Source organism: Drosophila obscura, unplaced genomic scaffold (genome assembly GCF_018151105.1).
Source record: "Drosophila obscura isolate BZ-5 IFL unplaced genomic scaffold, ASM1815110v1 contig_190, whole genome shotgun sequence".
Classification (NCBI taxonomy): Eukaryota; Metazoa; Arthropoda; class Insecta; order Diptera; family Drosophilidae; genus Drosophila; species Drosophila obscura.
This window is the reverse complement of record NW_024542779.1, coordinates 39,071-66,786: the sequence shown is the minus strand read 5'-3', so window position 1 is coordinate 66,786 and position 27,716 is coordinate 39,071. Positions and strand designations below refer to the sequence as shown.

The 27,716-nt window shown below is 48.0% G+C and overlaps 1 protein-coding gene across 1 annotated transcript in view; it reads left to right on the top strand.

The window, feature by feature from the left end:
• LOC121404225 (uncharacterized protein CG43867) overlaps positions 1–27,716 on the top strand; it is a 96,793-nt gene that overhangs the window by 67,278 nt on the left and 1,799 nt on the right. The window contains 11 exon segments of the mRNA XM_041593496.1: positions 1,521–1,583; positions 21,735–23,319; positions 24,138–24,514; positions 24,516–24,590; positions 24,592–24,600; positions 24,665–25,058; positions 25,061–25,086; positions 25,148–25,430; positions 25,504–25,616; positions 25,687–25,896; positions 27,401–27,496. Of these exon segments, the coding sequence (XP_041449430.1) occupies positions 1,521–1,583; positions 21,735–23,319; positions 24,138–24,514; positions 24,516–24,590; positions 24,592–24,600; positions 24,665–25,058; positions 25,061–25,086; positions 25,148–25,430; positions 25,504–25,616; positions 25,687–25,896; positions 27,401–27,496 (3,231 nt within the window).

Here is a 27,716-nt window from a genome sequence, read left to right as displayed (position 1 = left end):
CCCGCACCATGAAATTCCATGCATTCGTTGTCTCGGCGATCCGCGCATTATCCTTATTAGCCGCAAATTGTGTCCCATTTCGCCCCACCCCCATCCATGATTGAGTCCCTTGATTGATGAATGTCCAGAATGGGGGCTGGGTGAGGTGCACAGCTGTTCATGGGCTTTGCTGAATTGAATGGGTGGGAAGTGGGCAGTAGAAATACTTTTTAACAAGCAAAATCCTGAAAAGGGACAACAGGCGCCATCTGTGCTGCTCTCAATGCGTATTCAACACGGGAAAATCGGTAAAATACTGGGAAATTCATGCTATCGTTGGTGTGTGTCACAGCTCATAATAAGTGGATGGTAGTTTGTTGGTTGGTGTCTTGGCTGAGCTTGTGGATTGCATGTAGAGAGAGAGGATACAATCCTCCAGCTACACTTTCCCATTACGATTTTTAAGAATATAAAAAAAATATTAAAAATAAAAAATCTAATAAATAAAATGAAAATAAAAAAAAAAGCAGCAAGTAGGTTTATAGTGTTTGTTCCGCAGTGGGGACTCAACCGAAAAGGGATTGCACAGGTCAAAAAATTGTATGAGCGCTTTGGATATAATAAAAATACGCATATAAAAGAGAATTTTCCAGAGAAGCACTTAAAGTTGAAAATTGTTTCAGTGTAAAGCAATGTATTGAGCTCTTATTCGCTTATTCATTTAGCCAGCTGAAATAGGCAAAGGCCCCACTGTGCGAAATGCATGCATATGCATGCACAGACGAAGCCGTTGGGCAGCGGGCTCGCGCTCAGAGACGAAGCAAAGCCGAAAAGAGAATTGAAAGCCCGCGCGCTTCCTCTGTCTGTAAGGCGTAGCGATAAGCTCAGCCATAGAACCGGTTTTTCGTCGCTCAAGCAGCATCTTGTTATTGTATAGTCTTTGATACAAGAGAGCGGCTGGCTCTAGAGCGCTCTCTCTCTCCCTCTGTCTGGTTTTGGAACAGTTGTGGCCTGGAGCCAGCTCTAGAGACAACCTGAACAAAATGAGTGCCAAAATTTCGTACGCATCTTATTGTTATCTTTTCTTTGGTTTAACTGTGTGGACAGCATTTCCGCATCAATGGATGGTACGTGCTGAATGGGTTATGTCTTGGCTGAGTACAGTGGATGTTTGTATCTTTCAGTACTTAATACGTAGATTGCATGTAGTAAGAATGTATTTGAAGCGTAGCAACCATGTAGAATTCACTTTAAAAGGGGATTGCCCTGCATTTCGCGGGGTTCTAACTATCCGAATGTCATATCTAAAGTATCAGGATAGATAAGGAGAAATTTCTAACCGTGTATATGGCTCATAAGTGCCTCTAAAAATACCCATATACGCCGTTAAACATTCTCTAATCTCTGCTGCAGCATGGGGATCCGCATGTTGCGGGTTATTTTCACATGATTTCCGATGTTTAAGCACTCAGCCCCCCCTTCCTGCCATTCCTGCTATCCACTACAATGAGATTTAACCAACTTTCTCCTCATTTTTGCAGTTAACGGAGCTGGAGCAGCGCGTCATCGAAGCGGAAGAACGCGCCGAGGAAGCTGAAGATAAGGTAAGCCATTAAATGACTGACAGTACAGCGCCGCACCCCCCTGCCACTAGTGGGTATGGTGGGGTGGGGGGGCTGGAAAATTAAAACAGGGATAACAGACATTACGGGAGAGTAGAGCGAGTCCTCGACTCAGTCGAGTCGTCTGCATCATTAGAAGGCAGTTTAAAGCGTTTTTCCAGCATTACCATGACAATGCCTGATCTGATGGGGAACGAGGGGAATGATGGTTGTGTTTGGGGTGGGGTTTATTTAAAGCGAGTGATGCGATGCGGTGGCTGCTTTCTGGCAGCTGCGGCCAAAAACATTTGCCATTTGCCGGACCCCCCTACCCAGACGAAGGCCGAAACAAGGCGAAAAGTTGTCACCCGCAGAGAAAGAGACGACAGAGAGAGGGGGGCAGACAGACAAGGAGGTGGTATGGGGGGTACACAAAACATAAATCGACTTCCGTTCCGGGAATCGCCCACACGCACATTAATGCAACAACGCGTAGCGCCACAGCCTCCAGTCCCCCAGCCTGCAGACTCCAGACCCCGTTTGGAGCATGGAGTTCGTGCGGTTGCAAGCGAAACGGAGCTTTAGTCCTCTACTGCCTACTGCCTCCTGCCCTTTGCCTTACAGGAGCAGGAGCAACAGCAGCAGCAGACCAGCAGAAAACCACCCCCGAAAATGGGGGACCAAGGACACATGTAGCCTGCTCCTCCTCCAGCCAACAAACAGCCTCCATCCTACAGACCGACCATTCTCTATGGCAATATCAAATGCGCATTGTTTGCATTAACAAGTCCCCGGAGGCTTTTGGCTTTTACCTAACGCGCAACACCCCGAAAAACAAGCGAAATGCAAATATTTGCACCCCCGCACAACACACACACACACACAGAGAGAGAGAAAATCCCTGAAGAGTGGGTTTATCTCTGGCAAAATGGGACTAATACTCGATCCCTGGGCTTGAGACTGGGCTTTTCATTTGCCGCCGCGCGTGTTGTTCAAAGACCAAACAGACCTAACCAAACCAAAACCCAACAGATCCAGGAGTCCCAGTCGTAGTCTGCACTCCCACACGGCCAACCACTGTGACAAATTGAATTCTTGTTACTTTGTTTGCGCCGAGATTAGATTCCTGTGCAAACACGTGCCCCTGGATAACGCTGCAGCCAACCCCCAAAGGCAGGCAACAGGGACCAAGGCTAAGACTCCACCCAGTTGCTGTGGTCCTGGTCCTGGTCCTGCGCAACCCTTCCGACGGCTGACTGCCCTTTCAACGGTTCCGTTAACAGCTCCTCATTACTTATGCTTCAATTAGTCCTAAAAGGGCTTTAAAATTGGTTAGCCTCATTAGAACTATTACGAGTGGCTGCCAGTCGCTGGCAAAGGGGTTTACAGGGTGCAAAGATCATTCTTTCTTGGCATATTTCGAGTACTTACTTTCTGGCTGGTGCCGATGGAAAATTAAATTAGGGATTAGGGATTGTTCCGTTCCCAGCTAACTAAACTCAGGCATTAGCTGCTAATTTTATGTGTGCAACAAACTAAAGACGCGGCTGTGGGTCGCCTGTGGGAATTGGTGGTGCAAAGATGATTCGATTCCTTCTCTGCGTTCTTCTAAGAAATATTTCAGAATAAAAACCACTTCTTGGGTTTCCCATTGTTCCTCTGGTTTATCTTTTAACAATTGGCCAAACCAATTAAACCTAGGGCTATCCTCTCGTAAACATAGTCTCTAATTTTAAATTATAATTATTCCTCGTTAAGGGTATTCTATTGCTACGATTTTAGGAGTCACGTTTTGGCGGTTTAAGTGCAGCTTTTAATCAAAACTCCAACTCCAATTTTAACTGATTATATCGAACTATTTCAAGTAAAACTTGACCCAATTGGTACGAGTACCGAGTCGTACTTTCACTCTTCATTAACTTAAAATCCGTAAATTTTTTACTGCTAAAATTCTTCATTGGGTCCCAATGGGAATGCAGCCGCGAACTCTTTTCTGGGTGCTACTTAATCTGACTCCAGTAAAGCAGTTCCATCCATCCATCCAGCCAGACAAGGTCAGAGGATGCCACATTATACACAGGCACTTAACCTACCCATAGAATCCACCTCCAGTGGGGGGGCAGGAGTGCTCTTCCGGGGTTGTGCTTCCCCAATTCGGGCGCAACTTGAATTTCCGGCTGCCGCCTGGCTGGCTTCCGGATATCGCATTAATTATGCATTAAAGAGGGAAAATAAATAAACATGAGAAGAGCACTCGATATGCATATGCCACAACGCGGCCAATTAAGGGCCATCCAAGCGGGGGAGTAAAGGGGTCTAGGGGCCAGGCGGAATGCCTTCAGACCTGGCTTTCAGGCGGCAGGCGAGGAAGAAGGTCGCACATGCCGCGTGGCTTAGTGTTGGAAAGCGCCAGAAGTAGTGCCAAAAGCAGAGCCAAAACAAAAACAACAACAAGAAGAGCAAGAGTCCAAGGCATGTTGCAGCCAAAGGGTGAGGTGAGGCTCACCTCCCATGCGAAAGTATTTCACAGCTGAAATGCCTTACCCTGCATGGCATATACCCTTCGACAGCACCCACGAGGGTGGCAAAGCTTGACAGCTGAGAATGAGCGAGAGCGCGAAGTGGAAGAGAGAGCATGCTGATGCATCCCCTGCTGCAGGAGAAACTTTCGTTTCATTTTGGGTGAGACAGCTGTCGGTCGGTCGGAAAACAACCCCCCAAAAGGGAACAACAGAGGAAAAAAAAAGCAAAAGCCAAGCCAGCAGAGCGAAAAGGTGAATGGGAACCAGAGATATAAAGAGAGAGAGCGAGAGAGAGAGTGGCACAAAGAAGCAGCGTAACAAAAGGCAGAGCGCGTTAAAAACTGTGCAAAAGAAGACTTGTAGCTGCGCGAGGCTGTCCCCTCGGTTTTGTCTTTCGCTTTTTACGTTTCGATTTGCATTTGTTTAAACTTTAAACAAATTCCATTCGCCCCCTCCCCTTGGATACACCATTGCGCCGCGTGGAAAGCCGCGTGGAATCCCCTCGTTGGAGTGCCAGAGTTGCCAGCGCGGTGAAGTCATCATCCAACCATCCAATCATTTGCCCCAAAGGCCGAGGAACCGTGCAGCAGTGGCAGTGGAACGGTGTGGCACGGTGGAAAAAGGCGCGCGCGGTGTGTGGCCCACAACATAGTGCATAACGGCATAGCAGAGCAGAAGCAGTGCAAAAACCCAAGGAATAATCCACAATTAAAGGCCGATTGCAGTGCGAATAATATCTGTGGAGCGTGTGGCGGTGGGGGGCGGGTGTGTGTGTGTGTGTGTGTGCGTCCTGGCGATGACAGGACATATCGGTAAACGTAGTAAATTATAGGACACATTTCGGGCGGCCATTCACATCCAGCTTTCTCGCTCTCATTCTCATCCTCTGAAGAGAGCGAGTGCGGCCCACAGCAAGAGAGAGAGAGCAGCGCAGCGCAGTTGTGCAGCTTGCGAGAGTGATAGAGAGAGAGAGAGAGAGAGCGCAGCGCGCACATGTGTCAATGACAGCTGACTGGCGAAAGCAGCCGCAAAAGGGAGAAGAAACACACACGCCAAGAGGAAGAGAATCGGAATCACGATGGGGAGAAGGAGAAGGACAGACAAAATACAATAAAGGAAAAACTTGACCAAGAAATTCCCAGTGTTCCGAAAAAGTATTTAAGTATTATTTAAGACGTTGAAAAGCTAACGGAGCCGGGAGCAGCACACTAAAACAACGAACGAGAAGCAGCAGAAAAGAAACAGCGACACATATCAAAACAACAACAAGAACAACAACAACAAACAGCAGCCCAACAACAGCAACAACAAACGTCCATTTACAACATCAATGAAGGAGAACACAGTGAAACAAAAGAGAGAGTGAAAGAAGGAAGGAAGCAACGTAACTGGAGATCGATCCCACATACTCGTACATTGCCAGAGCATTGCCAGATCTCATTAGTTGTGGAGTGAAAGATCCATTTCCAGCATTGCCAGGCACCCATTGGAAGCAGTGCGAAAGGAAAGCAGTACGAAAGGAAAGCAGTACGAAAGGAAAGCAGTACGAAAGGAAGCATCGAAATCAGCGGAAAGGAAAGGGAAGCAAGACTGGAAGACGAACACTGAAGGAATTCCCAACTGCATATGCCGCCTGCACTTCCACCCTGCAGAAGCCAGCCCATCCATTCTTGTTATTAAATTTTAATAATTAGAGGAAAGTGTTCAGTGCAATGTGGCACTGCCATTGCCGCTTGGCCAAAAGCCGCCGCTGTTGCGTCTGCTGCCGCCACAAACAAAGAAAATACCAGCCACAACGAATGCAACAGCAACAGCAGTACCAAAAGCAGTACCAGAAGCAGTACCAGTAGCATTAGCATTAAAAGTACCCAGTAAAACCCATCAAAGGAGCTCCAAAATAATCAACGAACCAGAAGATACGCATACAAACTGTAGAACAAACTTATCAACGCAAACAACGAAATCCCCCGCTTGTATAAATGGATAACTATAGGAAGAAGGTAAGGCCATGATGTAACGAAAATTAAATATGATAAACTATGGATATAGTGCCCCCTTTTGCGGTCTAGACAGGTATATTTCTGTATTTGACAGGTAGAACTCTTCCAACGGGATTTCGACTATAAGTTGCCCGCGGCTTGGGCTCATTCGATCAAGATCATTGTTGGATGCTTCATAGCTCTACAGAATCATTGTTTTCATGGGAGGCAGATATAATCCACTTAAGGAGCTTTGCTAAACGAACAGAAAATTATATTATTAAATAGTAAATAGCAGCCCCGATATATTATTCGATTTAGCAGGAAATAATGCAGTTAGAGATCTTTCCCCAGCGTTCTTGGGTGACATTTTTGTGGTAATATCCTCTTTGAAATATACCTACCGAATCCATTGCAAAACTGTTCTATAAAAATCTCTCTTGAAATTTGAATTTATTTTGAAAACATATCTGAAATGCCACCTACGCACCCCCGCATCACATACCATCCATCCCACAGCTACCTGTCCACGCATTGGATTCTGTTTTGGATTATTTTGCTATAATTAGAGCTTGGCCCCACATCAAACGGAGAGGCACCTTCGGTCGCGATGGGATTGTAATTTATGTGCATATATGTATATTCATGATACATGATGCATTCAGTCAAAATCGAAACAATTTATGGCCACAGAGTGCTCTCATTCCGACTGGACAGGCAGCGGGAAGGCAGGCAGGCAGGCAGGCAGGCAGGCAGGCGGGGGAAATCCAATTAAACATTTCGCATTTGAACTTTCAACCCTTTTGTGGATGGGGTAGCAGGGGGCATGTGGGGATGTGGGGACGGAGGGTGCCAATCGTGATGTGGGTCAGCCTGTTGATTGAATTCTGTCGTCATCTCTTTGATTGTGGCTGATGCACATGCCTCCCTAGCATACCCCCACCCCTGTGTGTACACACAGCACTCGGTGGCAGCAGCAGCAGCAGCAGATTCCATTAACGTGGGTGCCGCAGCGCATCCGTGAGACATCACATTCGTCATGAGGATGATGCAGCAGCAGCCACGGATGCCACGGATGCCGCCGCAGCTCGTTGATGGATGATGGCCCAGGCACAAGCCGGGCACGTGGTCGCTTCCTGGCTGCTGTTGCGGCTGCCCTGCCCTGCCCTGCCCCCAGACAGTGGCCATTTATCTCATTGTGGAGCATTGATTAGAAGCGCCAGACACAAAAAAGGCGCACAGATGCAAAGATAATAAAAAGAGATACAAAGATATGGAAATGCAGCTGCAGTTCCGTGCCGCTTTCAGTTGCAAGTGGGCCACAATATTAATTGCATTTGCCACCGGCTGTTGCAGGCCATTTAACCCGCATGAACTCGGGGATGCTCTCAATCCAATAGCTACCGGGGGGAGGGGGGAGTAACATCCTTTCATTATCTATCATTCATTCGTTAGCCATCAAACAAACAACGAGAGAGAGAGAGAGAGAGAGAGGTGCAATCGGGTCTCAATGTGATTAACATTCGGAATCAATCATCGAACGATATAGCCAAGTCTGAAGAACATAATTGAATGTTTCCCATATGCCGAAGGTTATTCTGCGGCTTCTACACAGTAGAAAAAGACTTATCAGAGATCTGCAATGATCGCTAAGACGAATGCAATCAGCATAGAATTCTGATAAATATTTCTGTGGATCATAAGTGTATTTCTTTATGTTCTTTTATTGTATTCTTTTTGTGCTCTTCAGTTATGGAAAATTGCTTGCAATTTCAGCTAAGTGAATCATAATTAGAGATCACAATAATATTATGTTACTATGACAATTATACTGTGACAAATAAAGGGCATGCATTCAGTCGCATTGGTGCCGGCCCCTCCCCATCCCCCACTGCAAAGAGAGTGAGTGCATTATGAATATGCATGAGGGGGTGGAGGAGATGGAGATGGAGGAGCAACTGGGAGTTCATAGAGCAGCAAGAAGTGGCAAAGCGTTGGCGTTGGATCTCGGTTTCTGTGTGTGTTTGAACATTGTTTCTGGTTGAATTAATGATGCATGCATCCGTCATCGGAGTAGTGCCCCTCGTCTTTGGTCTTGGTCTTGCCACTTTCGCTGTGGAGCCGAAAGTCTCCGCATCTTGGGCGCCCACATGCCCCAGTCGCTGTAGCAGTTGCTGTGTGTGGCAGTGTCTCCCTGTCTTCCCTGATGCACATTTGAAAAATGTAATGCGCTTTATGCGCTGCGCTGCTCTGGCCTCGTCTCCATCTCGGACTGACTCCATTTCCCCGATCTAAGTGGTTTCTCCGCCGTGGCTTTCTTTATTTTAAACTCATCAGCGAGTCGACGACATCATTTGGCGGACTGCTCATCTGATGGGGCAGGGGCAGGCAGCAGTCCGCTCGCCCGCCGCAGCCGATGATGGACCACGAGAGTCCACAGTCGACAGTCGGCAGTCGGCAGTCGGGGGCACCACATAAATATTTATAAATAGCCCCAAAGAAGTCGCGACTTTCGGTGGCGACTCGCGGCTGCTGCCGGCTGTGAATGATGTGGATTGGATAGATATCCGGATGATGATGCTCACGGGTCATCCAACTCAATGGGCTCCAGGATGCTCTCCCTGTTTCCCCACCTACATTTGCGCCCCTCTGATTGATATCTTCGGGCTTTAAAGTTCTATCAAAGGAGTCTAATGTGCTGCATGCTGCCCCGCATCCCGACCGAGAGTCATCCTACCCAAGAAGGGGAAAAGGCGGATAACTGTCGCCTCCCTCTGTTTTGGCAGCCATTCAGTCGGCTGCGAAGTTTCGCTGCCATCTTCTTCACGCCGGCTGGTGCCCTGACGGATGACAATGGAACTGAGTCATCGGGCTCTAGCTCCTGCCGCTGCCGCTGCTCCTGTTCTCCCTATTGCTGTCGCTTCGCTGTCATTTAATCAGGCAAATTGTTAACGCCAACCGCAAACAATCAGCCAGAGAGCCAGCCAGCCAGCCAGCCAGCCAGCAGTCAGCAGCGATGGCTGTGGCAGTGGCAGTGGCAGCTGAGGAGTCCTGGGATCCAAAGCAACATGTTACATTTATTATGTGTGGCGAAAAGAAAAAGTAGCATCCACAAAAGTCGGATCGCTGTTGCAGCGGGAAGCAGGAGGCAGCAGGCAGCAGGCAGCAGGCGAAACAGAGATAAATTGTGTGGCGCCGCCTCCGCCCACACACCCCGGATCTAATCTGACATGTAACAAGGCAACTCCGCTGCCGCCCCACCACCACCCCCCACAGGAGTCGACTTTGACTCTGACTGTGATCCGGTGGACTCCACATGACACGCACTTTCATCCATCTCGGATCTCAGGGCATGACTCATGGGGGGGGGCGTACATATGTACATACTCATATGTATGTATAACCCATTGGAGTCCCCTCACTCTCAGTGTAATCAAAGCCCCCGCTGCCACGAGTAAGGGGAGCACATTGAGAGCGGTGCATAGATTAATTTGTTTGTTTTTCCCATTCAACAACAAACAAATCTTAAAGAAGTGTCGCAGATGTACTCCCACAGACACCCTTGAAGAAGATACGCAGGAAGAGCCAGTGGACTGGGTTTTATTTTATATATGTAGTAATTAGATCGGATCTAGTGTTATAAAAGAGAAAGAACATTCACACACACACACACACATTTAGGGGCATGTTGAATGAGATGAAATGCTGGCAGTGTGTATACGAATCATTCAATTATCTATCTCTATTATTATTATTTCAATTACCGAAGAAGAATATGGAGTCCCATCGCTGGACTTCTTGCAATAAACAATTTTGGCACAAATTTACTCAGCTGCTGCTGGAGAAACTCCTCTCATTCTGCTTATGCAGGCATCCTCTGAGTATTTCCAGTACACTTTGAACATATAGCCATGCAAGAATGAGTAAAAACTTTGTATTTTAACTGTAAATAAAGCACATAAGGGTATAGAAACTTTCGCACTCAACCGCCCACAAAGCAGCTTACAATAAAAGCAACATGTGACCCGCAGCATGCTGCCAGCAGCATGGCTGGGCAACATTTTACAGACCTGAGAGCGCGAGAGAGAACGGCAAGTCGAACTTCTCTCGGCTTGGGTCGGTTTTTAGCTTGCTCTCTCTTTCGCGCTAAAATGTTTCTGTGAAACAGCAGCATGTTGCTGGCAAACATCTACTCCGTGCAACATTCAAGCAGTGGTGGGCAACATTTAAACACCGTTGAGTCATGTTTGCATGCAACATGAGTCTGGAAATGCGGGCAAAGTTTGTATGGGAAAATGGGAAATGCACGGCCTTGCCGCCCCAATCGTCCAATCGTACTCGGGCCGCGGCTAAGGAAACAACAGAAATATGTCGAGTATTTTGCTCAAAACTCAGAACAGTCCGTTGATATATGCTTGACAATAAGCCACAAAAAAATCTCACCATAAAATATCACTGGAAAATAGTTGATCTAAAATACATATACATAGTAGAACTTCGCTCGGTTAATTTGCATTTCGATCAAAACGAAAACATTTTTCATTCAAAAACGCCTCGGTGGATTACCAAACGGGTTTCCAATTCTTTTTGTTGTTGTGTGTGTCCCAAAGATTCCATTCTGAGATATATTTGTGTGAATTTTTAAGATTCAGGAGGAAAATAATTAATTCGGTAACTGAAACCGTAACCGAAACTAAAACTAAAACCAACCCTTCGCTGTCGTTGAGGATCAGCCAGCAGGCGCCTTGTCCTCCCACCCTGACGGCCCGCCTGGCCCGGAAACCGGTTTCCTCTCGCGAAATATTTGTAGTATTTCCTCGAAGTGGTCCCTCGAATGAATTGTCGAAATAGTCAGTCGGGCAAACCAACCCCCAACCCCGAGAACAGCAGTGAGAAACGGTGAAGTGGAAGTGGAAGCTAACCCCTGTATATGCCAGTGCCAGTGGCAATGAACCTTTTCGATCTTATTAGACTCTCTCCATTCAGTGTGTGATTCAGACAACAAAAAAAAAAAAAAAACATAAAACTACGCGACTTACGGGATACGAGGCATACACATACATATGTATGTTTAATCCATCAAAAATGGCGAAAACAGCGACATTCGCAATGCAGCAGGGCCAGCGCACAAAATGCCCAAAATGTAGGTATACGGAATCGGGAATATAAAATATAATAATATAAAATATAATAATATAAAATATAATATATACAGATATATATGTACCTTTATGTATTGTAGATTTGCAGAGACATCTGCCATGTGATGGCTCTGTTTTTTTTACAACTCTTCAGAACTCTATCCAAACAAAAAGAAAAGAAAATCTACAATGAGCGAAAAAACTCACATTCGGATGGGAAACAAATTTGGAATTTGCTACTCTTTAACAACTAGTGATATTAATCTGCAATGCATTCAGCTCTCATTGTTTTAATTCTTTCATCTTTTTGGGGTGTGTTTTTGAAGTACTTTTGCCTATGGGAAACCCCTACCTGAATGTAGACTACAGATTGATTAGCTACTTTATTACTTCTCTATGGTTTATCATTACATCTGATGCTCGTTCCAGACAATCCACTCTCGGGAATCCCATCAGAATGAGTTTTTTCTCTGCACTTCAGCCATTCGATTGGTACGAGCTAAAACCCATATTCAGCTGCAAATACTAATACCAATGAATGGGCGATTAATTTGTGCTGCCCTTTCCCCATAATAAATGACATTTTTCCCTGCTGCTGAATTATTGTATCCATAAATTTTGGGTGGCTGCAACCATTAATAGAACCAAATCTACGCATCTGTCGCATTTGTCGCTGCTTTCATCTTTGAAAATCTTGTAAAATCTTTAAATCTAAAAAAGTCTCTTGCTCGAATAATGAACTGGGAACACGCTTCGAGAGCAATATACTTGGATTCTTTATGATGAATATCTACGAGTAGTGTCAGGCAGTCCTTTGCCCTCAGATGGGCACATCTCCATCTCCATTTTCATCTCCTCCTCTTGCCAGTGACTGCCTGCCTGCTGCTGCTGCTGCTGCTGTTGTTGGGGCTACGTGTTCGGGGCCCCAGCTGTGAGCAGTCGTCGCGAATGCTTCATAAAAATCTAATATTTATGGAAGAGGAGCAATGTGGATGGAGCGAACGAAGCGAATGGAGCGGGGTAGCTGAGGCGGCTGGGAGAGGGAGGAGTCGAGTGTCAAGCGGTGGAAGAGCTAGAAAATGTTTTTAATTGCTTACAAGTTTCTCCATCTCTCACTCTTTTCTCCATTTCTTCTCTGTTGTCGCTGCTGTGTCTGAATGGTTCGCTGGCCAAGATTCTGTTGTCTTCACGCTTAATTGGTTCGACAATGGAGCAGGGAAAAGGTCACGTTAACGAGTTTTGATCGAAGACCAAAGTTTTGCCATCACCACCCCCACACACCTTTCCCTTGCCCCTGGCCCCTTTCCCCTCTTTCCGACTCTTTACAATGACAGACAAAACGGACTTGGAGCAGCAGTTGGGAGGATGGGAGCAGGGAGAAGGGTAGAGAAAGGTAAAAGGAGACTTACACTTGAATGCACTTTTTGTCATTTTCCAAAGCAAGTTTTATTCTACGCTCCAACACCCACCACCCCCCGCCCCATCTGCCAGCAGTCTGCTGCTTGCAACAAAGCCTTTTCTCTAAATTAAAAGCAAAAAAAAAACATGACAAGGAAAGCCGCAGATTGGAATACACTGCATAAAAATGTTAAAGATTCTGGGGAAATAAATAAAGGGTTCGTTTGGCCCAAGAAGAGGCCACGTTTCGACTGGCTTTGGCTTTGTCTTTGTCTAGTGACGGAAAGTGCATCTACATATATCAGACATTTTTCCTGGGCAAAGAAAATAAATAAATAAATAAAATAATAATAAAATAATTTCTGTAGAAGCTTGAAAAATATTGTCTGCATTTATGCGAAAGTTTTCAGCCAAATATTTGCAGAGCAAACAGGCAATAGTTGTGCTGCCTGGGGGCACTCGCCTGCTGTTGTAAGGGTATGCTGCAACAGCAGCAACAACAAAGTGCAATATGAAGCGGTAATTTGGGGGGTTTGAGATTTGTGGGGTTTCCATAATTAAAGCTCGCTTCTGCTTCTGGCTTCTGGCTACTGCTACTGGTTCCTGGTTCCTGGCCATTGGCAGCTGGCTAATGAATCGTGGAGAATGGAGAGCGAGGGCGGAGCGCAGCTACACCCATTGTTCCGAAGCTAGATCGGCGGAATGGGAAGCAAAGCTAGACACCCCGCCTCTCCCTCTCTTTCTCCCTCTCTCTGTTCCTCTCTGTCTGTCATTGCTCAGCGCCAGTGGAGCGGAAAAACAACACCATTTACACCATACCCAAAAAGAAACACTACTGAAAGAAGAACCAAACCCATTTCTTGATGTCACAAGCAGTTGGCACAGGCAGCAGTTCAGTTCCCCCTTTTCAGACGTCCAGACGTCGAGACTTTTGGGCTACGGATTGGTGTGTGGGGGGGGGAGGTCAGGGGTCAGGGGTGCTTGCCAGCAAAGAGAAAGCAAAATGAGGAAAGTTATTGAGCAGCGCGAAAATATCGCAGCGCATTTTACATTTTCCATTTTTTCATTTTTTTCCCATTATTTTCACTGGCATCCCCCAGACACGAGGGCGACGGCGACCATCTGGAGAGTCCTGCTGCTGCTCGCGACAGCTCCTGGACATTGTTTGTCCTTTTCTGTGTGCAGAAAAAAGTGCTCGAGTGGCAGCCTCTCGACAATGTGGCAAAGATGCTTGAGCTGCTGCACAGAGCGAGTGGAGTGCCGAGTGGAGTGCTGCAGCTGAAGATCTACTTGCAGTCGGAGTTGGGGCCCAGCAGACGCCATCCGGCTAGCTGTGCTTCCCCATTAAAGAGAGTCCGTCGCTCCCAATGAAATCCATACAAAGGCGCAGAAGAGTGGAGGCTTCCACATCAGTCCAATCAGTCCGCAAAGCTACTGCTATTGCAATGGAAAAGTGTGTGTGCTCTTTCTACAGAAAGTCAGTGCCAAAATGCAGCAAAGGGTCAGAAAATGCTCCCGCGGAAGAGTCTTTGCAAAGCTTAAAGACTGGGAGATTTATTAGAAAAAAAAACTATGAAAAACATTATCAATATTTTGCTGCTGCATTTCACGGTGATCGCCAGGGAACCAAGGAAAATATCCACTCAATATTGAGCGCGAATCAAAGGTGGCATCTACTCCGATCTCAGCTCAACATCAGGCATTCTCCTTCAGGCTCACAGCCCACAACTTTCATTCTGATTGAGTCAGCAAGAGGGAAGAGCTGCTACTGCTTTTCATATTCCCAGTGCAGCCTAAGTCCTACAGGACCATTACTGACACCCCAGAAAGGGGCCAGAAAGGAGCCAGAAAAGCTGTGAATATACGACTATGCGTAGGTTGAGCGATGAACGAGGACGAGGCCAGGCACAAACTTTTATCAAAAGCGGCTAAACTTTTGTTTTAGTTTATTGTCTGGCAGATGGCGGGGGAAAAACTTTGTTTCCACTTTTTTTCTCTCCTCTTTTTGTTTTTCTAGAAAACTGATTAGGTTAAGCCGCCCAGAAAGGGTGATGCAGGGGGACAGGGAGATAGGTTTAACATGGTAATTTTATGGGTGGGGGGGACGGAGGATACAGGAGGAACAGAGGATACATCAAACGGTGTCTGCATTATAAATCAGTTGGCCATTAGGCACCCAAAGGACAGAGAGAGAGAGAGAGATGAATGGGAGGGTCCCTTCGATCCCCATTAGGAGCTAAATGGATATCATATATAACCTGTGGGAATAATGCATAAGTAATGGAGCCAGGAGATATATACGAGTGGTATGCCTTAAAGCGGAACTTCACTTAAAAGATACTTCAATGGCGAGAATGTAAAGAATGGAGAAGGGGCGTGTGGCGTGTGGCAGGCAGGCATCAAGCGAAGGACGAGCGAGTGCCACTTGTAATTAAAAGCAAGCACAGACATCATCCGTGCAGTATTTTGCTGTAATTGTTGCCGCATCACGGAACAGTAGAGCGGATGGAAGGATGGATGCAACAGAATGATGAAGCTGCCATCTGTGCCACGTTCCACGTTCCACGTTCCATCCTGCCGGATAATGCAAAACATGCACAATTTTTCAATTTCAAAGCTGCCAAAACATGCTGCAAATATTGACACTGAGTGTAATGGGAAAATCATGCACAGCAACGTGGGAGAACCCAGGGAAAACGAGTAGGGGCGGCCAGGGAAGAGCATTGTCCCCTGGGATGGATGAAGCGCGTGGACAGAAATCTAATCCACGGAACTACCGAAAGGGATCACAGGAGGAAGGTGCCAGGAACAGCTGGCAGTAGGAAAGATTGGCATATAACTGAGCAATTCAATTATTGAAAACTATTGGGAACAGATAGACTGTAAAAGTGAAGGAAATGCAGCACTCCAGAAGGAAGGTATCTCCTGCAATAAAGATGTTTCCAATGATGGGAAAATGTAAAGAAATCTAATGTGAACTAAAGCTTAACCTTGGAACCCTCGAACGTTAAATGCAAGATGTATTCCCTGCCAATGGAATATTCAGATAAACTTCACATAAATCAAACAGAATGAACCTCACATTTCAATTGGGAATACCAAAGAAGGAGCAGCAGAATTTACCATTTTCCTATAAGGAGAGAAAAGTCTCAGTAGAATATTGGCTGCTAAAAGTTCTCCTGCAATCAATAGTCAATTTTCAGAGTTTTAATCTATATGTTTCGCTGCATGAAGGATATTCCTGAAAAGCTGCAAAATCAGTCTTGGCGAGTTCTTCAGCCTCTTCCACAAAGCGCACCTCAGAGCTGAACTTATTTTCGCATTAAATGTTGCATAGAAATCAGTTGGAACTTTGGAATATTTAAATCTGAAGAATATAATCTGTATATATGTTGATATTTTGGATATTTTGGGCTTACCATTTCCGAATCAATTTTGTCAGTCTGCTGCCTTTATGCCGACTTCTGTTGTGGATGTGTGTGCATCGATGGCTGGAAATAAAGATATGCCGTTCTGCAGTTAAAGATATCTGCCCCAACTCCAAAGAACTGGAGGGGATGGCTATGGGGCATGCCCGATAAGTAGCAGTTCCCCTCAGACTAGACGACGCGCGTGCCGCTTTTGTGGGGATGGGGCATGGGGCATGGGGATGGTCTTCTCTTATGTATGTTGGGGCGGGGGCGATGTCTTCTGGCTACAATGTTTTATGGAGTGTTTTCTTGAGTGGTTCTGCTGCTGCTGCTGCTGCTGCTGCTGCCGCTTCAGATGCTGCCACTTCTGTTTGCTGCTGCTGCTGCTGCCTCTGCTGCTGGTTCAAGCGGCTGCCGCTTTGTTGACTATAAATAACAATGGAATCATGACTTCAAATTAAACGTCGTGCAACGTTGGAAAATACACACACACCACAGAGGGACAGAGTGCCAGCGAGTGCGGGGCAGGGGCAAGGAAGCTGTTTGCTCTCCCTCTTTGTCTCTCTCTCTCTCTCTGGAATAAGTCAAAGAAACACCCAAGAAACGCAAATAATACACATATATATACATTTATTTTCTCTGTGTATTTTTCTTCGTAGAGACGCCATTTGATATGAGTGCCGCCTGCCACAGAGCAGCAGCAGCAGCAGCAGCAGTAGCGGAGGAAGTGCCCCATGGGGGCGTGGGGACTGCTTGTTTGATTTGCGGCACATTTTGAGTAATATTAACAAATTGTTTGAGCCAAGAATCAAATTTGTTGTAGATACAGCAGGGGGGAACTAGTGGGGGAAAAACAGAGAGTGAGATGGATGGGGGGGTTGCATTATACATAGATACGCATTTTAGTTGCCCATTTTGTCTATATTTTTGTGATTTATTCAGCAAAGGTAGAAACTCATCTAAGGATCAAATGTCCTAGAACGTTTATTCTTTGATTTTTCTGGATATTTAATATTTTTTAGATCCGTTCTGTAGCTATCCATCGTTTGTAGTTCATCTGGAATGTCAATGCCGAAATAAGGACAGTATTTCCTTTGCATTGGCGATGTCTGCTTTATCCTGCACTGACTCTGAGTCTCTAAAGGCTCAATCCCTTCCTCCAGGAAGCTACAATAACTAAAATTGAGTCCAAGAAAGATCTTTGAGAGATGTCCGCGAAGTGGGAGATAGAAAAGGACACAGAGAACTATCTCATGCATCAGAGAAAGGATTACAGATGTATGTTTCAGGAGTTTAACTAAAAATAAAAGAGCTTCCATTGTACCCCAACTAGTGTGCCCCATGTCTCCCCCTGGGGGTTGGTAGTTGCCTTCATTATAAACAGATTAATTATCCATCAGGGATGATGTGGGTGGCTGGGCACACGGTTGGGTAGATGGCTGCCACATGGAAACCCCTTTCAGATGCCAGCAACACCAAACAATTGAGTCATCCACACAGTGGCACTGGCAGTGGCACCCATCCCTATACCTCTCCACCACTCTCTCTCACTCTCTCTATCTCTCTCTCTCACTCTCTCTTTTGTGGTATATGAAAGCCAGAGACCAGAGACCGCCATAATGGCTCTGATGTCGTTAGTCATCTGCTAACCCTCCTGCCTTGGCAACCCTCCTGCCATGGCAACCCCCTCTGGCAGCCCCCATTTAATTGCGTCTTCTCATTTAGTAATAAAAACGAGACCCAGACACAGACAAAGGGGGGAAGGGATGGGAGTAGGGAGTAGGGGGTAGTATATGAGCGCGGAGTGCATTGAATAGTTTCGGGATTGGATAATATTTTTATCCCCCACATACCAGAGGGAGCCAATGGCCCACTGTCTCTCAGCCTCACCCTCGCTCGGTCGCTCGTTGGAAATTCAATTCAAATTTTATTCAAATGTTCGCTTACTCATTCATTCATCCATTCATTCATCTTTTTATCGCTTGGAATTTTCTTCTTTTATTGAGATTCTTTTGGCCATCCATGCAGCCCCATTCATCCCCATCTGCGTCTGGGAGCCCATAATCCGATTGTGCGTTGGGGCAAATTATTGTCGGGGATTCTTTTCTTTATTTTTTGGTTTTTTTTTTTTTTTGGAGATGGGACTTACGGAATATGTGAGATTTATGTTAAGTGGCAGACGGTCGCACTATCCTCGTGCCTCACTCATGACTGAGCGGTGGCTGGATGGATGCTGGGGCGCCTCTGCGGTGTGGTGCCCGGGGTGCGGTGCAGCCAGCAATAAAAATGTCATTCTGCAATAAAATCGAATTTCCCTTTGTGTGTGTGGCAGGATGTGAAAATGGCAAGGGATAATAGAGGACTTTAGCAAAAATGTATGACGAATAATGCCCACGAATAGATACAGATCCAGATGGATGGATAGCTAAATATCTGAATTAAAAGTTAAACCAAATGATAAGCTCGTAGAAATATTTTAAATTGAATTTTGTTCTCTTTGCAAGAATTACTTGAGCAATTTAACTCATTTCATATTCAATTGAAAGAGTTCTCGCAAAGATAGAACTTGAGCCAGACCTAAGGCCAATTGTAGAGGCAGTGCCAGCCCAACAGCTGACAGACACAAAGCCTTGGCAGCTGTTGGCCAAATTTGTATATGTATTTCTCTATATAAATATACACGATTACAGGCCACTCGAGCAGGGACATATATGTACATACATTCATACATAGGTACATATACATTGAATATCCTGTAGCTTAATCAATTGCACATCTCTGGGCAGAATGGAGGATGGATGAAGTGTCCCCGAAACCAATCACAGATCACGGAATCCAATAAAGGAAATTGTTGGGGATTTGGCTGCCTGCGACGGGGCTTACATGGAGCTGGGGGATGGAGATGGAGATGGATTCAGAGGCAGCTGGAACACGGACGGATCCCGGAACAGGCTCGTTGTCTGGGAAACACATTTAGATAAAGTCACAGCTTAGTGTCGTCTCCATTCTCCTGCTGCTGCTTCTGCTACTCCCTACTGCTGCTACTCCCTACTTCTACTCCTCCTCCCTCTGGTGCTGCTCCTGCTTCCTTCCCTCTTCCTGCTGCTACTCTTCCTCCATCTGTGCTCCTTCTCTTTCTCCTTTCGTTGGTGTCTGCTTTCCAGCGACTCCGATTCCGATGCCGATTTGTTCTTTTGGCCAAGAAGTTTCTCGCACGCCTAAATGTCTTCTTGTGTGCTGCATTCGTGTGAATCCTGTTATGGCTGCAGTTGCATATGGAGGATACACAGGATGCAACGGGCATTGCTGCTGAACTTTTCGCTGCTGCTGCGGCCATTAAAGAAGCCATTGGCACGGCCACTGGGCCCCTCCTTTTGCTTTGGCAGAAGTTTGGGCCAAAAGCTTAAGGCTTAGGCGCAGTCAGATTTTATGGCCCAACTCTACTCGCAAGAAACGTCTTCTCCGCTCTGCTTTCTCTCTCTGATTTCTCCCCTTCCTCTGCGATATTTTGCACTGATTTCTCCTGCTGCTCCGCCGCTTTATCTGTCTCTGATTTCTGCTGCCTCCAACTTTTGGGTGTTCCCAAAGCGCCCAAGAATGTGGATCCCTTGGCAGCAGCCCTAAATATGGATTGATTTCTCCTCCTCCACGCTGCCCCCTCCCCCGGGAAACAGCAGGACTATCCATAACTCATGTCCTGCCATGTACCTGCCTGTAGTCCGCGTATCTCTGCATCTCCTGGAGGGGGGGCATGGGCCATATCCTCGTGTCGGGACAGGCATAAACATGGCATTTTATATGCGTGGCAGCAGCAGCAGCAGGAGGCAGAAGTGGCATGCTCGGAGGTTGTTATTTTTGGCGGTTTATCTATTTTTAACCGCATGCCACAAGCGGTGGCAAGGACCCCAACACAGCGAACAGCAGGAACAGCAATTGACCCATTTTGTGGCCAGACACCCGATGCCGATGCCGATGCCGATGCCCCAACTAATAATGCGATAGGTGCCGACAGGTCCTGGAGGACCGCAGGGACTGCCTCTGCCTCCATGGGCCTTCTACCGCTTGTGTGCCCCATTCAGCGGCCACTTCTCCTTCTCCATCTCATTTCTCGTTTGTTTCCTCCAATTTCCCTCTGCTCCTGCTGCTGCTGTTGTTCTCCTCTGCTCAGTCTCTGGTTTTTATTTGAAAAAAAAGAAAGGAAAGGAAAGGCCTTCCTTCCGCTTTGATTCTTTGACCTTCTTCTCCTGCTCCTGCTCCTGCCCCCTGCTCTCATCTTGCTGCCTCCTTCGACTGCTTCTTCAGTGCTCCATTCTGCTACATTTCCTCCGCCACACCCTTCTGCTGGCTTCCGGCTTTGTTTAGTTGTCAGTTTGGTTTCCTTTCGTGCCAAATGAAGTTATTTCTTTCCTGTCCCCCGCCCCACCCTGCTTCCCGCCATCCACTTTCGATGCTTGTGGCAGTTGCATTAGTTCCAAATTGTTGTGTAACCATAAAAACATTCGTCGGCAATCGGGCTGCAGGGGAATCCCCGGAATGGCAATGGCAATGGGGAACGGGGAATGGGGAATGGCGTGTCTCGGTCTCATTGCGCGTCTCGGAGTGTTAAATGGTCGACCGTTTGGTCTGCATCGCAGTGGATTCTTAACGTTAATTACACAAGTTCTCTGGCCACACACACACACTTGAGATCTACAGCGCTCCTTCGTCGTAACAGAGCAAAAAAGGAGGAGGAGCCATTCCCCCTATTGAACTCTTGGCTAACCCTTTTGCGGCTCCTCCTTCTCCACTCCGTATCCCTTTATCCCCGCACATCTAATCCCACGACGGGGGTCATGTGTTACCATTAGACGCAGCCATTGGACACCCCGGGTGCCAGGGTGCCAGGGAGCCACTCGTCTTACCAGCCCAGCTGGTAAAGGAGCAGCCAAGCGACTTTGTCGTGGCTTTCGTGTGAATTTAATTTAATTTGGAAAAGTTTTTGCCCGTAAAACTTTTCCACAGCAAATGGAGACTGCACTGCACTGAGAAAAAAAAAAACCAAGGAAACAAGAGAACTCTGCACATGACTTTCGAGAAATGCAATTGAACTGCTTTACAACTGCTTCAAGTTGCACTGTACATACAAATCTTCGCGAATGTTTACAATGGGAAATGAAGCGCAATTAATATTAGGATGCAAGTAAGTTCTAGCTTACAAGCTGAAACCGTTTGAGAGCGTATGACTCATGGATCGTGAGAGCAAGCGCGTGCAAGTGCAAGTGCAAGCAAGCGCAAGCAAGCACGAACAAGCGCGATCAAGCACGAGTCAGAGAGCGCTAACAGTGTGCTGTAACGGGAGCAGCCGTTGGCTGTTAACGGAGTGCAATAACAGGCTGTTGCTCTGTTAGAGCTGCTGCCCTGAACAGAAGGTAACAAGAGATCTCTCACCGTTTGCAATGTGCAAGGAAGGAAAATTTTCTTAAGTTAAGAACGTAGTAGAAATTTAGGTCTGCTAAAGGCTCTACGTAGATGTGGGAGTAATCATGTATCTACATATAGGAAAGACAACAGGAAAAGCTTCTAAAACAGGAAAGATATCTTTTACATTAATGCCTCTGTATCTTCCTTTTCTACTATGGAATCTATCTGTAAAGATTGCCCATTCCATTTCGTGTATCCAACTCTCACTCACCTTCTTTCTCGCTCTTTCTCTTTGTGTTTACAGGTGCGTGCCATGGAGCAGCGGCTGAGTGAGTGGCCCAAGCCTCCCGCACAGCCACATCCACACCCACAGTCGCAGCAGCAGCAGCAACAGCAGCAGCAATCCCCCAATCACCAGCAACAGCAGCAACAGCAGCTGCAGCAGCAGACACCTACATCCGCGACAGCAGCAGCAGCAGCAGCAGGAGGAGGAGGAGCAGCAGCCGCAGCAGCAGCACTAGCAGCAGCAGCAGCAGGAGTTCCAGGAGTCCCACCCATCGAGGCTGAGCGGACCATCACCTCGTTGGAGATCCAGGTGGAGGAGCAGCGACAGTTGCGACTGCATGACGCCCGCCAGATCGAGGCGAAGGCGGCCAAGATCAAGGAGTGGGTGAACAATAAGCTGCGGGATCTCGAGGAGCAGAACCAGGTGCTGCGCGAGCAGAACGTCAAGTGCAACCAGCAGCTGGAGCTGCTGAAGAACCACATCGCGAACCAGTCGCAGCGGCACAGCATCGTTGGACCCGTGCGGAACAGTTTGAGCTTGGACGTGCAGGACTTTGCCGGCGGATCGGCGGAGACGCGCAGGCGCAGCGAGAGCCTCGATCCCTCGCAGGAGATCATCAGTCGCCCGCTGACCAGCTCCTATCCGCACCACCAGCACCGGCGCAATCTCTCAATGGAGCCACAGGAGCTCGAACGCAATCTGGTGGCGGCCGTCGACGGCCTCACCCTGGCCCCCCTCTCCAGCATCTCCAGCAAGGCGCCCTCGATGGGAGCAGTGGCCGGGGGGGGATCACTGCCGCGCCCCGACAGCTCCGACACGGACACGGCCCACGACTATGCGGAGATCTACACGCCCTCGTGCGAGAAGCTGCCCGCCTGGATGAAGAACAATCCCGCCCTGATGGCCAGCGGCGGCAACAGCAGCACCACCACCACAACCACCAGCGACCTGGGCGTGCCCCGGCCACCGACACCGCCGCTGCACCGCTTCCCCAGCTGGGAGGCCAAGATCTACCAGGTGGCCAACGATGGGTTGGCCGGCACAGGTCCCGGCACCGGCACCAGCACCGCCGAGAGCACCGCCAGCCACGAGCCAGATGGTGGCGCCGCCACCGCCAACAATACCCTGTCGAACGGAAGGTCACGCCACGGGACACACGGCCATGGCCATGGGGGACACGGACATGGACACAAGCATGGCACCGGCACCGGCACGGGCACGGGCACGGGCACGGGCGGTGATGGCAATGGAACACTGGGCAGCAGCGGCACACCGGGCACACCGCAGCCGCCAACGCGGCAGCAACAAACCGCCAGCGGCGGCTTCTGTGATATTTCGGTGCCCGTGTACGCAACGGTCAAGGGACGGGCCTCCCAGATCCGCTCGATGCCCTTCACCGGCGACTCGAGCGACGACTCCAGCGATGGGGAGGACCATGCCGTGATGCTCACCCACAATTCGCACAACTCCAGCAGCACAGACAACACGGAGACCTCCACCTCCGGCAGCGCTTCGAGCCCCTCCAAGAGCCTGAAGACCTCATCGAGCCTCAGTCCCGCCAAGCGCAGTGGCTCCGAGAGCCCCAAGAATGTCAAGGCGCGTGGTATGTACCCAACACTTGCGATTGCTCCTCCCCCACCCCCAACAGTAGAGCCATCCTGCACCACCAGCCTTGAGCCACTCTGTTGCTGGTAGCCTGGTAGCCCCGTAGCCACCCCCCCGCGTAGTACGTAGGTATCGTAGCCCCAGAGACGCACGGCACACAGCAGGAGAACACTGCAACTAACACACACACAGTACCCAGCAATCCCTTAACGATCCCGATCCCGATCCCTGATCGCATTCCTGCACTACCTGCAACCCTTTCCCAGTGTTCTAGTGCTACCAAGTCCCTTTGGATGCCTTTTGGATGGTTCACTTCCGTTTCATTGCCGCATTCCGCATTCATTTTGATTTGTGTTTCATTTCCAGCTCAGTTTGAGTTCAGTTTTTCCATAAATTCCGTTTCCCGTTCCAATTTCATTTATCTTTCTGTTCCAATGCCATTTATGTGCCTGTTCCACTATCCACATCGTTTCTACTGTTAGTTACTCTTCCTGTTTACCCTTTGTCGCCGCCCTTAGTTCAATTTCCTTTAACTTTCTTCCTTCTCCCACTTAATCTGATCCCCAATTCCCCTCCAAAAATGTTGCCTGTTCTTCTTACTACCAGATCCTTCTTCACTCCTCCTAGAACCTCCCCTCCTAGAACAAAATAAAACTAATTGAACAAAAACTAACAATTTGCGACAACTTTTGCCCATTAAAAACCATTTAAACCCATCAACCACCACTCAACCGATCCACCGATCCACTGATCCGCCATGCCATCATGTAACCGACACTAACCCGCTCCATCCGCCACCCACGCACCGCACCACAGTCCATCTCCATCAGCCACGCACATCCACACAGCCACAGCCACAGCATATGCACCTGCACCAACCACTGCACCACCAACATCACCACACCACATTGCCCCACCAGGGGCTGACGCTGACGCTGTCGCCGACATTCCTGCCACTGGGCGCGGCAGGGCAGAGTACGCTGCCACGTGCCCACCAGGCTGCTGCGGCTACGGCTAAGGCTACGGCTACGGCTACGATGCGGCTACCAGTGCCACCGATCGTCTCGCCCCGTTGCATCGCCTCTGCATCCAGTACCCAGCACATGCGTGGCACAGTAATTTCAGATCTTTCCTTTGAATCAGGCCTCTCGGACGACTACGCCCTGCCCCCGGACGCCGTGTCGGAGTCCACCCTGCATGGACGCCTCGATGCCGTCGCTGCTGATGCGCGCCTCCTATGTGGATTCGCCCAGCAAGAAGATTGAGTCCCCTGGAGAAGGTAAGTCCATCCTGAGAATCCTCAGAGGAGCTCCTAGATCTAATCTGTGTCCCCTGCCCTTCAGATGGGTCACCTGGCCAAGCTGGGTGGCAAGCTGAAGACGTGGCGCAAGCGCTGGTTCGTCCTGAAGAACGGCTCCCTGAACTACTGGAAGAGCCAGCATGATGTGCAGCGTAAGCCGCAGGGGCAGATCCAGCTGGACGAGGCATGCCGCATCAATCGGGGCGGAGGGAGCCTCCACCTTGAGATAGACACCGGCAAGAAGGTCTACTACCTGACGGCCGACTCCCATGCCACCATGGACGACTGGATCCGCGTGCTGCAGAATGTGCAGCGTCGGAATGCCACCAAGCTGCTGCTCAGCCGCGACGACCAGAAGCCCACGGTCCAGGGCTGGGTGACCAAGGTGAAGAATGGCCATGCCAAGAAGTGCTGGTGCGTGCTGCTCGGCAAGATGTTCTCTACTTCAAGGCGCCAGCGGAGACGGTGAGTACCGAAGAGATTCACCAGAGGTAATACTCACTCACTCCCTTTGTATCTGCTGCAGAATCCGCTCGGGCAGATCAACATGCGCGACGCACGCGTCGAGGAGGTGGAACACGTCTCGGACTCTGATTCGGAGGAGCGCGAGGATGCTGCCCAGGACCAGGCACGGCTTACCGTTGCCATCTATCCGGCACACCAGGGACCCACCTACCTGATCCTGTCCGGCAAGCCGGAGCGCGACAATTGGCTCTACCACCTGACGGTGGTCTCTGGCGGCGGTCCCAGCGCTGGCACCCAGTACGAGCAGCTCGTACAGAAGCTCATGGAGACAGACGAAGATCCAAGTGAGGAACCAAACGCTCTCTCTCTCTCCAGCGAACGGCAGGCTCATTCACCCATTTGCTTGCTCCCTTGCAGATTGCGTTTTGTGGCGTCATCCGATATTGCTGCACACCAAAGACACCATCACGGCACCGCTCACGTCCATGCACACGGAGACCATGCAGCCGGAGGCCATTAAGCTGTTCAAGGTAAGCCTCAGACGAAGGAAAGCGAAGTCCGAACTGATGCCAAATGATACCATTCCCATTCCATTTGTAGAGCATTCAGCTGTTCATGTCGGTGGCTGTGAACCAGCCGGGCATCGATTACCATGTGGTGCTGGCACAGAATGCACTGCAGCATTCGCTGGACATGCCCGAGCTGCAGACGGAGATGATCTGCATACTGATCAAGCAGACCTCCCGGCACATGGGCCAGAAGCTCAGTGTCGGCGTCCAGGTAAACAAGAAGCTGGGCAAGCAAACGCGCGTAAGTTTTTTTAGTTGCAAAGCTTCTTACATAACCCACCCCACCCAGCCCCCGTGCATCCCCCCCCACCCCCACTCCCACCCACTGTATGTTCCAACCGTTAACCCCCAATCAAATCCAACAAAAAGAATGTTTAGTTGAATGATTAACCCGTAACCTACCCATAAAATAGTTGGTTTTTGATTTGATGTAGAGTGTTCTTCTTAAACCCCCATCCTCCCATGAAATTCCCCTACTAACTTACAAAAACTTGCGCCTCCCGGCCCACGCCCCACCGAAAAAGAAAAATGAGCACCAGACTGGGCACCAGACTGGGTGAATTGTGAGGTACCAGCAAATGCCAAATGCCACCCACCAGTCACATGCCACATCATGCTACCTACTATTGTTTGCTCCGCTTATCGATGAAACAACAACAGCTGAAAAAAGAGAGAGATCTGTTGCACATACATATACTCTGAATAACTGAATAACACATATATTTGTACATTGCCTAACAACTAACTTAAGTCTAAGCAGCATCTATCATTAGCATAGTAGAGCATGCCTAAATCTAATCACTCGTATTGTAGCAGTCTCTAAGATCGTTTCCTAAGTTTCCTTTTCCAAGTTTTCGTTTTTGTAGCAGACAGACAATGAATTTCCCCCATAACTGTCATACATGCATACATACATATGTACAACATCTATCTGTATATATGTATATATATCACATATATATGTACACCTATATAGTGCATAGTATGTTAAACCAATCTGTATAAAGTATTTGCTGTAAATTGTACATACAAAGAAAACAAACATTAGAACCACAACAGATTCCATAGAACCATCACAGGCACAACCCATCACCCACAACAACAACAAACAACAGCAACAACAACAATCACTACCAATGAATAATCCACCAACTCGAGAAAACAAAACATCAACAAACAAAACAGAACATCAGCCAGCAGTACAGTACTACGCATACATTTAACGCTCAGTGTTAATAGAGTTATTTCGCCATCTTTGTTTTTAGCGCTTTGAATGTCTCTCTCTCTCTCGCTCTCTTGCTCTTTCTCAATCTGTCTCTGTTTTTGCCTGGTTCATTCGTTCGTTATGCCGTTAAATGTTTGTTTGAAGCTTAAACGTTACACAACACTGAACAGCAAACACACACACACACACACAGAGATCAACAACACTGTTGAACACTGATGAACACTGTTGAACACTGATTACATTGCTGATTGAGTGTAAACTGAAAATCAAAACAAACAAAACAAAAACAAAAACAGAAAAACAACTGATGATTGATGATTGATGATGGCTTCTCTTCCTTATTCTTATTCCTTATTTACTTTGAATTGCGAATTCGATTGATTGATTGATTGATTGATTGATGTGTGTCGTCGTCGTTTTGTGTGATCAAAAATCCAAAAATTGTTGAACCACGTTTCCCAACACTGCGTACCCACCACCGACCGATGACGACTCTTTTGACGAACACTTATTACAGCAACTACTGTTGTGCGCCACCCAAAGCCTGTTCACCTGTGATACCCAACAGGCGGGCAATGCCCATGCCAATGGCAGTTCGCCCACATCCATTCAGGTATGACGGGGAAATCTTTCGTCTCTCGCTTTTACGTTATTTTGCCACTTATTGTTTTGTACACGTACACGTACACGTACTCGTACAGTTGCGTTCGATTCCAGTAGTTCGATAACAGTAGATAACAAACAAACAAAAAACACTCCTCTAACCCCCCACAAATAAGACTAACCTTAACCTTGGGCCTTAACAACTAACTCGAACTCTAACCGAAACCGAA